This window comes from Sapajus apella, unplaced genomic scaffold (assembly GCF_009761245.1).
Source record: "Sapajus apella isolate SASKATOON/1434 unplaced genomic scaffold, GSC_monkey_1.0 scaffold88, whole genome shotgun sequence".
NCBI classification, from domain to species: Eukaryota; Metazoa; Chordata; class Mammalia; order Primates; family Cebidae; genus Sapajus; species Sapajus apella.
Window position 1 is genome coordinate 8,685,183 of NW_022437028.1, and position 13,692 is coordinate 8,698,874.

The window sequence follows — 13,692 nt, forward strand, 5'->3', positions numbered from 1 at the left end:
CTTGGCTTCACTGCAATCTCTGCCTCCTGGGTTCAAGCCATTCTCCTGCTTCAGCCTCCCGAGTACCTGAGATTACAGGCATGCACCACCAGGCCGGGCTGATTTTTTGTGTCTTTAGTAGAGACGGAGTTTAACCAAGTTGGCCAGGCTGGTCTCAAACTCCTGACTTTGTGATCCACCCACCTTGGCCTCCCAAAGTGCTTGGATTACAGGCGTGAGTCACTGCGCCTGGCTGCCCTTTTTTGAATCAGGTTGTTTTGTATTGTTTGAGTTTTAGGAGTTTTCTACATATTCAGGATGTCAATCGCTTATCAGGAATTACTTGGGGGGCTGGGCGCGGTGGCTCAAGCCTGTAATCCCAGCACTTTGGGAGGCCGAGGCGGGTGGATCACGAGGTCAAGAGATTGAGACCATCCTGGTCATCATGGTGAAACCCCGTCTCTACTAAAAATACAAAAAATCAGCTGGGCATGGTGGTGCGTGCCTGTAATCCCAGCTACTCAGGAGGCTGAGGCAGGAGAATTGCCTGAACCCAGGAGGCGGAGGTTGCGGTGAGCCGAGATCGCGCCATTGCACTCCAGCCTGGGTAACAAGAGCGAAACTCCGTCTCAAAAAGAAAAAAAAAAAAAAAAAAAAAAAAAAGGAATTACTTGGAAACATTTTTTCCCATTCTACGAATTGCCTTTTTAGCCTGTTGATAGTGTCTTTATTTACTTATTTTGAGACATGGTCTCACTCTGTCACCCAAGCTGGAGTGCCATGGGACGATCTTGGCTCACCGCAACCTCTGCCTCCTAGGCTCAAGCGATCTTGCCTCAGCCTGCCCAGTAGCTGGGACTGCAGGTGTGCACCACTATGCCCAGCTAATTTTTTATTTTTTGTAGAGACAAGGTCTCACTATGTTGCCCAGGCTTATCTTAATTCCTAGGTTAAGCAGTCCTCCTGCCTCAGCCTCCCAAAGTGCTGGAATTACAGGTGTGAGCCACTGCATCTTGACTAACTTCCTTCCCTGGGAGGAACTGCTGAGCCTTTGTTTGTCCTGCAATTTCAAACCATGTGGATATGTTTCCCATGAGGCAGGACCAACTTAGGCTCATGCTTACTGGAGACTTGGAGTTTTGCTGGGGGCTAGAGAGAGAGCTGGAACCCACCCACTCCTTTTGTGGCAGGAAAATAGGGAAAATAAGGCAGGAGAATAGCAAAGGGAATTAAAAGTTGCTTAAAGGGCAGAATAAGTAAAAGCAGAGAGCAAGGTGCTTTGTTTTAAAGCAAGGTGAACAAAAGGAATACAAAAAAGACAAAAAATAAAGCAAGGTGAAGGTGTGGGTGAGCAAGAAGCAAGGTAAGAGGCAGAGGTTTGGCCGGTCACAATGGTTCATGCCTCTTATCTCAGCACGTTGGGAGGCTGAGGCAGGCAGATCATTTGAGGTCTGGAGTTCGAGCCCAGCCTGGCCAACATGATGAAACCCCATCTCTACTAAAAATACAAAAATTAGGCAGGTGTGGTGGCATGTGCCTATAATCCAAGCTACTCAGGAGACTGAGGCAGAAAAATCACTGAACCTGGGAGGCGGAGGTTGCAGTGAGCTGAAATTGGGCCAAAGCACTCCAGCCTCGGCGATACAGAGAGAGTCCATCTAAAAAAAAACAAAAACAAAGTACACCAAATTAATGCTGATCTCATCTGGCAGAGGTCAGTCTTCTGTGCCTTCTGAGAGTGGAATACTATGCTTAATACAGTTTTGCTGCTTTGCTGTATGTGTGTGTCTGTCCAGTTGTTTGCTCGGGATACCCAGAGCCTGGAATTTCACCATTGTACCATCTGGTAATGTAGGGTCCAGCCCTGCAGGGTCCTGTGAGCCCCTCTCTACAGGTGTGGAGATGAGGAACTGTGGAAATAAAAGACACAAGACACCGAGAAAGAGAAAACGGAGTTTGGGCCCAAGGGTCCACTGCCAGCCAAAGCGTGGACTCTGGCATTGGCCCCGAGTGACTGGACACTCTGACTTTTATTGAGTACAAAGCAGGGGGCATGGTGGGTAGGTTGAGGTAATGGTGGTCAGTGATAGGATCTGGTCAATCATATGTCTTGGAGATAGGGGCCCAGGTCTTTCAAGTAGCTGAGGTGAGGAGAAAACCTAATGCGTCAGCTTTTTCATACTTGTCAAGAAAGAACAAAGACATTAAGATCTATGTTACTGTCATGCGCGGTGGCTCACGCCTATAGTCCCAGCACTTTGGGAGGCCGAGGCAGGCAGATCATGAGGTCAAGAGATCGAGACCATCCTGGCCAACATGGTGAAACCCCATCTCTACTAAAACTATAAAAAATTAGCTGGGTGTGGTGGCACGCAACTGTGGTCCCAGCTACTTGGGAGGCTGAGGCGGAAGAATCGCTTGAACCCAGGAGGCGGAGGTTGCAGTGAGCCGAGATTGTGCCACTGCACTCCAGCCTGGCAACGGAGCAAGACTCTGTCTTAAAAAAAAAAAAAAAAAAAAAATATGTTACTATTACTGATTTTATCTTTTAAGAAAAGGAGGGAGCAGGTGCAGAAGGAGAACACTAAGGTAGACATGGAACATGACCACTGAAGCTCAGCATCACATAGAGACAATTAAGCACCCCGGATGTCCATGGGTTTCCCTGACAGCCATCAGGCCTACCATAAGAGCTTGGAGAAGCGGAGTTTTCTCCTAACACCCTTGAGGAAGGGGAAGTCTCAGATGTCTTGGACGTCTCCTTCCCTAGCTGGCTAAACAGTGGGTGCTTTCCCAGCGCTGGTACTGCCTCACAGCCGAGGTGCCCTCCAGCAGCCTTTATGCAGGCATGGCAAAGGGCTTAGAACATTTTGCCTTAGGATCACTTTGTTCACAATGTCACCTCAGTTCCATGCTCCATAACCCGATAATAGTAAGATTAAAAGGTCACCATGAGTATATATATTTCTGTGATTATATACAATTAACTATATGATTACTCATGATTATATATAGGAATAACTATGTAACTATATCTCTAATTCTTTTCTAGTTCTGTATTCATATGGGAATAGGCTGAGACTTCAGATCCTTGCTCGGCACTTGCGGGGTCTCCCACGGGGTCTCCCACCCACAGGTAACACTTTCCCAACTCTCCCTTTGATCTGTGCATTTATGCGGCTTTTCCCTTTGTGGTCTGTCCATCTTCTCTGGCATCTCTCTCTCTTTTTGGCCCATTGTGCAAAAAATCCCCAGGACCTCAGGGATCCAATTTCATTAGCTACTCCCTAAAGAGACAGCGCCTCTGTCTCTTTCTTCTGTGTGCAAACAAGCTCCTTGTTCTACGTCTAGGATGGAGATGGTGGAGGCAGGGTTGGCAACAGTGGAGATAAGAGGGAAAAGGGGGATTTAGGCCCAGAGAAGGAAGGGTTTGTCAGGGATGGGGAGGGCTGGAGACCAGGGAATTAGAGGCAGGCCTAGACTCCCCTCTGGTGGCAAGGGGAGGATGTGCAGGTGCATCAATGAGGACCAGGAGACAGATGGAGTTATTCTCTGCAGGATTTACCAAAACCCACAGACATATAGTTTTGGGGTTGTTTTTTTGTTTTGTTTTGTTTTTTGTTTAGATGGAGTCTCCCTCTATCGTCCAGGCTAGTATCCAGGGACACAATCGGCTCTCTGCAACCTCAACCTCCCGGATTCAAGTGATTCTCCTGCCTCAGTCTCCCAAGTAACTGGGATTACAGGCGCGTGCCACTACGCCCAGCTAATTTTTTATTTTCAGTAGAGACAGGGTTTCACCATGTTGGTCAGGCTGGTCTCAAACTCCTGACATCAAGTGATCCACCTGCCTCATCTTCCTAATGTGCTGGGATTATAGGCATGAGCCAGCACGCCTAGCCACAGACAAATAGTTTTAAACAAGAGAGGGGACCTGCAGATGTGTATGGCGGTGGCTTAGACACTAGGCTTTGGGTCAGAGGCCATATAAGACAAGCGGAACACCTGCCAGAGACCTGCCAGTGAGAGAAGGACTATGTTTGGTGAACCAAAACTTTTTTCCAGTCTGGGCAGGTTGGCTCACACCTGTAATCCCAGCACTTTGAGAGGCCGAAGCAAGAGAATCACTTGAGCCCGGGCAACATAGTGAGACCCCATCTCTATAAAAAATAAACTAGCCAGGCATGGTGGCTCATGTGTATAATCCCAGCATTTTGGGAGGCCGAGGAAGGCAAATCACCTGAGGTTGGGAATTCAAGACCAGCCTGACAAACATGGAGAAACACTGTCTCTATTAAAAATACAAAATTAACTGGGTATTGTGGCGCAAGCCTATAATTCCAGCTACTTGGGAGGCTGAGGCAGGAGAATCTCTTGAAACTGGGAGCTGGCTGGGTGTGGTGGCACGTGCCTGTAGTCCCAGCTACTTGGGAGGCGGAGGCTGGAGGATCTCTTGAGCCCAGGAGTTCTGGGCTGTAGTGCACTATGCCGATTGGGTGTCCACACAAAGTTCGGTATCAATATGGTGACCTACCGGGAGCAGGGGACCACCAGGTTGCCTAAGGAGGGGTGAACCGGCCCAGGTCAGAAACGGAGCAGGTCAAAACTCCCGTGCTGATCAGTAGTGGGATCGCGCCTGTGAATAGCCACTGCACTCCAGCCTGGGCAACATAGCAAGATCCCATCTCTAAAAAAAAAAAAAAAGAAACTGGGAGATGGAGGTTGCAGTGAGCCGAGATCACGCCACTGCACTCCAGCCTGGGCAAGAAGAGCGAAACCTCAACTCAAAAAAAAGAGAAGAATCACGTAACCCTTTTGCGTCAGTCGATTGGGAATCAGTCTATTATTCAGTGCAGGGGCTGCCTCAGAATGCCACGTAGAGGTCAAGTCCACCTCTGCAGCGAGATTGCCTGAGTTGGAATCTCTGCTCTGCCAGTTACTTTTTGCCAATAACTTTCAGGGTCTTGATCTGTTGCCCATGCTGGAGTGCAGTGGTGCAATCACGGTTCACTGTAGCCTCCAACTACTAAGCTCAAGTGATCTCCTGCCTTAGCCTCCCAAATAGTTGGGACTGCAGGCGGGGTCCACCAAGCCCAACTAATTTTTTTTTAGAGATGGGATCTCGCTGTTGCCCAGGCTTGTCTCAAATTCCTGACCTCAAGCAATCCTCCTCTGCAGCCTCCCAAAGCTCTGGGATTACAGGCATGAGCTACCTCGCCCAGCCACCAATTACTATTTATGTCATCTCTGATGATTTAAGGTGAAGTCACTTAACCACTCATCATTTCAGTTTTTTCTTATTTTTGAAAAGGAATAATAGGCTGGGTATGGTGGCTCAATGCGGATGGATCACCTGAGGTCAGGAGTTCAAGACCAGCCTGGTCAACATGGCAAAACCCTGTCTCCACTAAAAAAAAAAAAAATGCTGAGGCAGGAGAATCGCTTGAACCCGGGAGATGGATGCCTGGGAAATGACCTCCAGCCTGGCCATGCCAGACAGCATCCACCCAGGCCTGCTCATTGTCCACAACGAGGCGGACTTGCTCCTTTCCTTCACCTGCCCCACCTGAGTGCCCCTGGGGATCCGAAGGCCTTTGTGGATGCCTATGAGTCCCAAGAGCGAGACTCAGAAAAAAGGAAAGAAAAGAAAGGAAGGAAGGAAGGAAGATTCTTCTGAGAACAAAAAAAAAAAGAAAGAAAGAGGCAGGCAATTGGCTAAGGTGTGCCCCTTGCTGAAGTTGGCAATTACTATGTTTGCACAATTATCAATACTTCACATTTACACTAGGGCACTATGATTTTCCATGCAGTTTCCATTTTTATTTTGGAGGCCCTTTGGAGGAACCCTCTCCCATTTTACTGAGGCCCAGGGAGGATGCACAGGGGCTGAGCCCGTCCTTTGATCTTAGTTTGGTTGCAGAGACAGGTAGTGTCTTTGACGACGTGATGGCAGTGTCAAGTGCACTCTGTCCTCACTAGAAACCTGGCCTCTTGGAAGGGCTGGAAGCTACCACCCTTGACTGCTCTGACTGGCCGACCGCGTCCTCTGTCTCCAGCAGCTCCTCGCTGAAGGGCTTCCCCGTCAAGAAGCCAGTCTCTCTCGGCGCTGATCAGTGCAGAGAGGGTTCCTCGTCTCCGACCACTGGCTCCTGCTGGCTGTTTCCTTCACCCTCAGTCTCGGGCTGGGAGGCTTCCCTGAGCACTCGAAAGGGGGGCCCGTGACCAGGTACGACCACGTCAGCAGCGACCAGGACCCTCTTCCGGCTCCGCTCCTGGGCTGCGGGGTCTTCACTCAGCGCCTGCCACGAATCCTCGTCCCCATCTCGCTCAAACACATCCCCTGCCACCACCACGGTGCCCAGAGCCGTGCCAGCCACCACCACGCTCACGTCGCGATGGCCCCCGTGGCCCGGCGTGGCCCACACCTCGAGCCCCGGGCCCAGGCGCAAGGGCCGCCCCTCACCAAGCCCGTGGGGCAGGTAGCGGCCTCCAGGGAGGCAGAAATCGTGCGAGACCAGCAGAGCCGCGCCTGGGAACAGCCCCAAATTCCCGATGTGATCCGAGTGCCCGTGGGTCCCCACCACCAGTGTCACGTCTTCCGGGGCCACGCCCTGCCCCGCCAGCGCCCCCAGTAGCGCCTCCCGAGCCCAGGGGCCCCCTGTGTCCACCAGGATGGGGCCACGGGCCGCCTCCTCCAGGGCGGCCTCCGCGCCGCCACCCCCGCGCGGGGACTCTCCATGGCTGGATGCCGGACCCCAGGTCTGGGGCAGGACAAGGGTCACGGAGCCGTCGGCGCGCACGGCGTCGTCCACCCCCTCGGGCTCCGCGTAGCCCTGCAGCAGAACCACCACGGAGTAGGGGTCGCCGGGCACCAGCAGAGGGGACGCCCCGCGCAGCGGCTCGGTCCGCATGAGGCTGCTCCTGGCAGGGAGGGACGGGCTCAGGAGAAAGGAAATGAAGCAGTGGGCGACCGTGCTGTTCCTCCGCTGTCCTCCATCCGCGCCCGGCCCCACCACTACCTCTAAGCCTTAGTTCTCATTAAGTTGGTATCACCCTCGACCCCTGCCCAAAATGGTATCGCCCAGCCTCCTTTCCCACGTGGGCCCGCCCCTCCCTTTGCGTCCTCGGCCCCGGCCCCCTTCCTCTCGCGGTAGGTCCTCTCCTGTCACCCTCCAAAGGCTATCCTTTGTATTTCCCTCACTCGAACCCTAGCCGCGCTCTACGTTGGGCCTCTGCTAGTCTTGCCTCGCTCGAGGAAAGCGCAGAAATCGAAAACGCGCGTGGTAGTTTGTCTTCTGCGAGCTTCCGTGCGCCCAGCTATGGCGGCCGAAGTGGCGCCGTGGCGTTGGCTGTAATTCCAGCGCCTTCTTCACTGTATGCCGGAGGAGGCTGCCTGGACTCCAGCCCCCTGGCGGTTCCCCGCCCCGCGACCCCAGCAGCTTCCTTGGGCTCACAATTATGAAGCGCCATTAGCTCTGAGGTAGAGTCTCACTTTGTTGCCCAGGCTGGAGTGCAGTGACACAATCGGAACTCACTGCACCTTCGACCTCCTGGGCTCGTGATCCTCTCGCCTCAGCCTCCTAAGTAGCTGGGACCACAAGCGCACACCACCAAGCCCAGCTAAGCTTTATATTTATTCTTTCTCTTTTTTCTTCTTTACTTCCTTTTTTCTTTCTTTCTTTTCTTCTCTTTCTCTCTCTCTTTTTTTTGTAGAGACTGTTGCCAGGACTGGTCTGAAACTCCTGGGTTCCAACGATTCTCCAGCCTTGGTCTCCCAAAGTGCTGGGATTACATATGTGAGCCACTGCGTCTGTTATTTTTTTTCTTTTGAGACAAAGTCTTGCCCTGTCCCCCAGGCTGGAGTGCAGGGGCTCCATCATAGCTTGCCCCAGCCTTGAACCCCTGAGTTCAAGCAATCCTCCCACTTCAGATTCCCAAAGTAATGGGAATACAGACATGCACACCCTTCTAGTTTTGTTTTGTTTTTTTTGAGACAGGAGTCTTGCTCTTGTCGCCTAGGCTGTAGTGCAATGGCGCGATCTCGGCTCACCGCAACTTCCACCTCCCAGGTTCAAGTGATTCTCCTGCCTCAGCCTCCCAAGTAGCTGGGATTACGGGTACATGCACCACCACGCCCGGCTAACTTTTTAATTTTTTGTATTTTTAGTAGAGAAGGGTTTCATGTTGGTCGGCTCGTCTTGAACTCCCAACCTCAGGTGATCTGCTCGCTTCAGCCTCCCAAAGTGCTGGGATTACAGGCATGAGCCACTGCGCCTGCAGCTTTTTTTGAGGGGTGTGTGTGTGTGCGTGTGCGTGTGGGTGTGCATATTTATAGAGATGGAGTTTCACTGTGTTGCCCAGGCTGGAGCTTGAGCTTAACAAGACAGTGGCCATTCTGGGTGCTGCCTCATCGACCAGCTAGCTATAATGTGTGCCCTGCTGTTGTTTGAAACTTTGGGTCCAGGTAGTTTTTAGGGAAAAAAAAAATTTAATAGCGATATAGAAAATTTAGCACCTATGAAACTATATGGTAAGCTCTCAGTGACACTGATCTGAAGTAGACCAAGTATCTACCCCACCTAACTTATCGGCAACTCCAGGCCATCACCCAGTGTCCCATTTCTCCTTCGCAGTTTGCTGGTGTGTAGCCTCCTGGATGCAGGCAATATATATATAGGTTGTAGAGAATGTCTGTTCTGGCCTCTTCCTTGGAAGGGTCTAAAAACAGACCTTATGGAGTTAAGTGACTTTCCTAAAGCCCACATCTCCAGTGCTACTGGTGACCTCTGGGTTGGGGTGGGGAGCAGTTAAAGGGAAAAGCTTTCAGTACTGTCAGCACACACAACTGCCAATTAAGGGGCTGAATGGAGTTCATCTATAAGTGCAGGGCCTCCACCCCCACCCTCCATCCTTGCTGTGCTGCTTCACCAGGATCTTGCCTGAGGTTAGATTGGAGAAAACGGCTACAAGCTTGGGTGGAGTCACTCACAAACATACCCTGAAAGCTGTGAGCTGGGAGAGCGCAGACTTCAGAGGGCTCTCCATGATCCCTTCCCCTCTTGGGGGCTCAAAGGCAAGGGTCAAAGCTCTTCTCGGTCATGTTTGGGGTGGCCTCTTGTCTTGGTCATCTTGTCTCCCCCTTCCTCTTCCTCCTCTTCCTCTTCTTCCCCTTCTGTTTTCTCTTCCTCATCTGTGATCTCCTTTCCAGTCCATGTTTCCTGTAGACATGCTAGATTGGATGAGGGAAAACAATTTAGGTATTAGTCCTGGAGGCAGGGGAGGCTGTGGCTTGGCAGGAGAGGAGCTCAACCCCCAGGCTTACCAGTTTCAGCAGCTGAGAGCACATGACCTTCACAGAGAAAATTTTGTAGGGGCTGCTCCTGATGGCGGAAGTACCAGTCTCCCACAACATCTTCAAACTCCTCCAGCATGGTCTCACACTGGGCAAGTAGAAGGGCCATAAGAGAATCTGCTCTGGACGGATTTGGAATCCCTCCTGTCTGCTCTCCATTCCCTGTTCTAGCTGCTCAACCTGACTGATTTTGGAGAGGCAGGTAGTCAGGACGCTAAGCTTGGCCAACTGGATGTGTGATCCTCATTCATTCAACAAACATTTAGCAGCACCTACTCTGCCAAGTAGGTTATTAAACTCTTGAGTTTCAGCTCCTTGCCTGTAATGTATGTATGGTAATTGTACCTACCACCTCAGGTTGTTGTGAGGTGAAATGAGGCAGCAGATGCAAAGTATGTGGTCCGGAGTCTGGGACACACTAAGTGCTCAATAAGTGATTGTGGATACTATTAGCAACCATGATTACTTCTAAAATTTTCCTTAAATTTTAAAATTATTATTATTTTTTATAGAGAAGGGTCTCTTTTGTTGCACAGGCTGGTCTCAAACTCTGGTCTCAAGCAATCCTTCTACCTCAGACTCGCAAAGTGCTAGCATTACAGCTGTAAGTCATCACATCTGGCTCATTATGATTTCTTTTTTCGCCCAGGCTGGAGTGCAGTGGTGCGATCTTGGCTAACTGCAACCTCCACTTCCCTGGGTTCAAGCAATTCTGTCTCAGCCTCCCTAGTAGCTGGGCCTACAGGCATGCACCAGCATGTCTGGCTAATTATTGTATTTTTTGTAGATACGGGGTTTCACCATGTTGGCCAGGGTGGTCTCAACTTTCTGACCTCAGGTGATTCACCTGCCTCAGCCTCCCAAATTGCTGGAATTACAAGTGTGAGCCACCATGTCCGGCCGCTCCTGGAACCACTTTAATCAATGGCACAGTCCTCACTCTCCCCGCTTCCCCCTGCTCAGAGGTAGACATCCCCTACAGTCAAACCTTAACCTAGCTCCCCTCTCAGGTTCCCTTCTTACCTCCCTGGATGGTGCAGTATCTTATCCTACCTGCCTTTTGAGGTATGTGACCTCCACACTGGGCTCATCCCACAGCTCCAAAGGGATCCCCAGATCCACCTTCACCCCCTTCTGCACTAGGCCTTTCAGCGTTGCCATGGTCTGACTCTGACCCTGAGAAATTAAGAATTTGGTATCAGCCCAGCCCACCACCCCAACCCTCCCTTCCCCTTTTTGCCATTTCAGTTTTGTCAACTGCTGGAGATTGAGGGGTGAGTTCCATTATGGTGAGATGATGGGCAGATAACCTCTGGAGGACCTCAGGGAATACAGATATTTGTTTCTGAGAAGTGGGGTCCTGCCCTGGGGAAGGGTCTGACCTTGGCATATCTCAGTGAGCCCTTGCGCTCAGCATGAACACTGTAGTCCAGGATCCGCTCACATAAATTCTCCAAGGCCTCTTCTAGCCTTGTCTCTCTGTGGAAAGAGGGCAAACAAAGATTCCTTGGATGCTTTAGGGACTCCCAGGGCTCCTTTGGGGGTTGGAAGGTGGAGTAGCATGGAGGAGGACTCACGACACGCTGTAAGGCACATGTTTCTTCCTCTTGCCTGTGTCCAGCACCTGCCCCAGCTCCAGCACCTCTCGAGATTGGCCAGTTCGACTCAGCTCTGCCTGTAGCTCTGTGCTCAGCAGCTTACACACTGGCAGGGAGGAGAAACATCCGAGGGAGGTGAAAGACAGACAAACACATCAGCCATTCATTCGGCAGATGACTTGAGGCCGCAGAGGCAGCAGAACATTCAAGTGCAGACTTGAGCCAAACTGGTTGGGTTGGAATCCTGGCTCAGCCATTTAGCAGCTGTGTGACAATCTTGCTACTTGCTGTGCCTCTATTTCTTCATCTCTAAAATGGGATAATAGGCCAGGCATGGTGGCTCATGCCTGTAATCTCAGCGCTTTAGGAGGCTGAGGTGGGTGGATCACTTGAGGAGTTCAAGACCAGCCTGGCCAACATGGTGAAACCCCATCTCTACTAAAAATACAAAAACTAGCCAGGTGTGGTGGTGCACACCTGTAATCCCAGCTACTCGGGGGAGACTGAGGCAGGAGAATCACTTGAACCCAGCAGGCAGAGGTTGCAGTGAGCTGAGATCCTGCCACTGCACTCCAGCCTGGACAATATGTTAAAAATAAATAAATAAAATGGGATAATAATAGTATATCCCTCATAGGGGTGTGATGAGGATTAAATAAATCAACACATATAGGCCAGGCGTGGTAGCTCACGCCTGTAATCCCAGAACTTTGGGAGGCCAAGGTGGGCGGATCACTTGAGGTCAGGAGTTCGAGACCTACCTGGGCAACATGGTGAAACCCCATCTCTACTAAAAATATAAAAATTAGCCAAGTGTGATGGCAGGCGCCTATAATCCCAGCTACTTGGGAGGCTGAGGCAGGAGAATCACTTGGACCCAGGAGGTTGCAATGAGCTGAGATTTTGCCACTGCATTCCAGCCTGGGTAGCAGCGTAAGACTGTCTCAAGAATAAAATGCTGGGCATGGCGGCTCACACCTGTCATCCCAGCACTTTGGGAGGCCAAGGTAGCTGGATCACAAGGTTCAAGACCAGCCTGGCCAAGATGGTAAAACTCCTTCTCTACTAAAAATACAAAAGAAATTAGTTGGCGTGGTGGCGGATGCCTGTAATCCCAGCTACTCAGGAGGCTGAGGCAGAATTGCTTCAACCTGGGAGGCAGAGGTTGCAGTGAGCCAAGATGGCACCATTGCACTCCAGCCTGGGTGACAGAGTGAGACTCTATCTAAATATATATATACACGTATATATAAATAAAATGGGATAATAATAGTATGCCCCTCATAGGAGTGTGATGAGGATTACATAAATCAACACATATAAAGGCTGGCACATAGTGAGCACGGTATAAGTATTCACTGTTATCCTGTAGTTATTGAGCTCCTGTATGCACACTAACAATACAGACAGCAATAAGATCTATTATCTCTATCTACGGGTCTCTGTCAGTGTAGTTGGGACAGAAAAACCTAGGATGATAAGATATGGTGAAGCTGGTCCTAAACTCATGGGCGCAAGTGTTCCTCCCACCTTGGCCTTCCAAAGTGCTGGGATTATAGATGTGAGCCACTGTGTGCAGCCCCATTGGCTGTATTCTGATCAAAGGCCTGCAGAGGTTTTAAAGCAAGGACTGATACAATTAAGTGATTAAGTCTGTGTTTAAAAAGACTGGCAGGTCCGGGGAGAAGAGTGGGACACGGAGGTAAAAAGAAACAGAGTTGAGGACCAAGTCATGAGAGTATCATGACCACCTTTCATGACTTTACCTTTCTTTCCTCAAAAGGAATCCAGGGAAGAAACGTAAAGTCAGGAGGGCAGCAAACTAGGGATCAGGGCCAGCTCTGAAGTGCCCCCTTTCTCAACTGGGCCCCACACTAGTGCAGCTACGGAAAGTGCTGCTTGCTGAAAAATCCACGTAGTACACACCGTCTGCAAAGTCTCACCCGGATGGGGAACCTCTCCTAGTTGTGTGGCCTCCTGTTGTTTTTGAGCTTGAAGGGCAGAATTACTCACCCTCAAACCCCCTCAGGGGGGCGTGGGGCCTGTAATTTGGGAGCGTCTATGCTAGGGTGGGGCAGCAGATGTCCACAAGGCCTGAGCCTCACACACAGCTCCTGCAGCCTCTGCAGATTAAGGTCTGATGACGGAAATCACGCACTGAAGATGCTCTAAAGTCGGCAGTCCAGGACCGATGGTCCCCGAACTACAATTCCCACAATCCATTGGGGGCCGGGGGGGGTCCATGCCAGCCAAAAAAATGCAGGCTCTCTTTGCATACCTCCTGGGAAGTGCAGTGCCATAGCTTTGGGGTGGCACTACGCGTTTGCTTCCTTGACCCCATACATCCAAATTCAGCCAAGCTCCACCAGAACCTCCCTCAAGCTTTCAAGGAGTTCGGGTTACCCACCCAATACAGTCCAGGAGGTCAGGCCTAGAAGAAGGAGGTGTGGCCGGGCGATGCCAACAGGGGCTACCCCCTTCAGATACCTTCGCATTTGCTGGGCAAACGTTCTGTGTCATCGTCCTCCTCCTTCGGCTTCCCAGCCCAAGCCCCGTGCACGGCCAAAAGGAAAAGCAATATTCCCAACCGCATAGGTCCCATGACAAAGCGCCGTCCACAAACAACCATCGCTTGCTTTCAAACTTCGGGAAGGCAGTGGGTCCTTTAAATGCCCAGGCGCTGGCGGAAACCTTAAATCCAGCCTGGCAAGGTCGGCGCACGAGCAGAATCAGCTCGATAGGGGGCGGGGCCTCATTGCTCTA

At 51.1% G+C, this 13,692-nt stretch overlaps 2 protein-coding genes across 3 annotated transcripts; both read right to left on the minus strand.

Moving 5' to 3' along the window:
• Window positions 1-5,783: 5,783 nt before the first annotated feature.
• Window positions 5,784-6,912, minus strand: MBLAC1 (metallo-beta-lactamase domain containing 1). Its single transcript, XM_032255246.1, has one exon. The coding sequence runs from the start codon at window positions 6,888-6,890 to the stop codon at window positions 6,090-6,092; it is 801 nt and encodes a 266-aa protein (XP_032111137.1). The 5' UTR covers window positions 6,891-6,912; the 3' UTR covers window positions 5,784-6,089.
• A 1,543-nt stretch (window positions 6,913-8,455) lies between these two features.
• On the minus strand, window positions 8,456-13,662 carry CNPY4 (canopy FGF signaling regulator 4). 2 transcript variants are annotated; one of them, XR_004261810.1, is made up of 7 exons: window positions 13,417-13,662; window positions 10,909-11,035; window positions 10,714-10,810; window positions 10,385-10,507; window positions 9,302-9,419; window positions 8,977-9,208; window positions 8,456-8,697 (listed from the first exon to the last, which is right to left on the minus strand). XR_004261810.1 is itself a non-coding variant. In XM_032255247.1 (6 exons), the coding sequence occupies exons 1-6, from the start codon at window positions 13,556-13,558 to the stop codon at window positions 9,060-9,062; spliced, it is 756 nt and encodes a 251-aa protein (XP_032111138.1). In that variant the 5' UTR covers window positions 13,559-13,662; the 3' UTR covers window positions 8,456-9,059. The 2 variants fall into 2 exon arrangements, 1 of the variants encoding a protein (XP_032111138.1); XM_032255247.1 differs by having other exon boundaries at window positions 8,456-9,208.
• Window positions 13,663-13,692: the final 30 nt, after the last annotated feature.

What these genes read in the sequence shown, in the direction of transcription:
- MBLAC1 (XM_032255246.1), bottom strand. Translation starts at nt 6,890, where the DNA reads ATGCGGACCGAGCCGCTGCGCGGGGCGTCCCCTCTGCTGGTGCCCGGC.
- CNPY4 (XM_032255247.1), bottom strand. Translation starts at nt 13,558, where the DNA reads ATGGTTGTTTGTGGACGGCGCTTTGTCATGGGACCTATGCGGTTGGGA. An exon ending in GCTCACTGAGATATGCCAAG is followed by an intron (nt 10,508 to 10,713) that starts GTCAGACCCTTC and finishes TTAATTTCTCAG; the next exon opens with GGTCAGAGTCAGACCATGGC. An exon ending in GCTCTCAGCTGCTGAAACTG is followed by an intron (nt 9,209 to 9,301) that starts GTAAGCCTGGGG and finishes CATCCAATCTAG; the next exon opens with CATGTCTACAGGAAACATGG.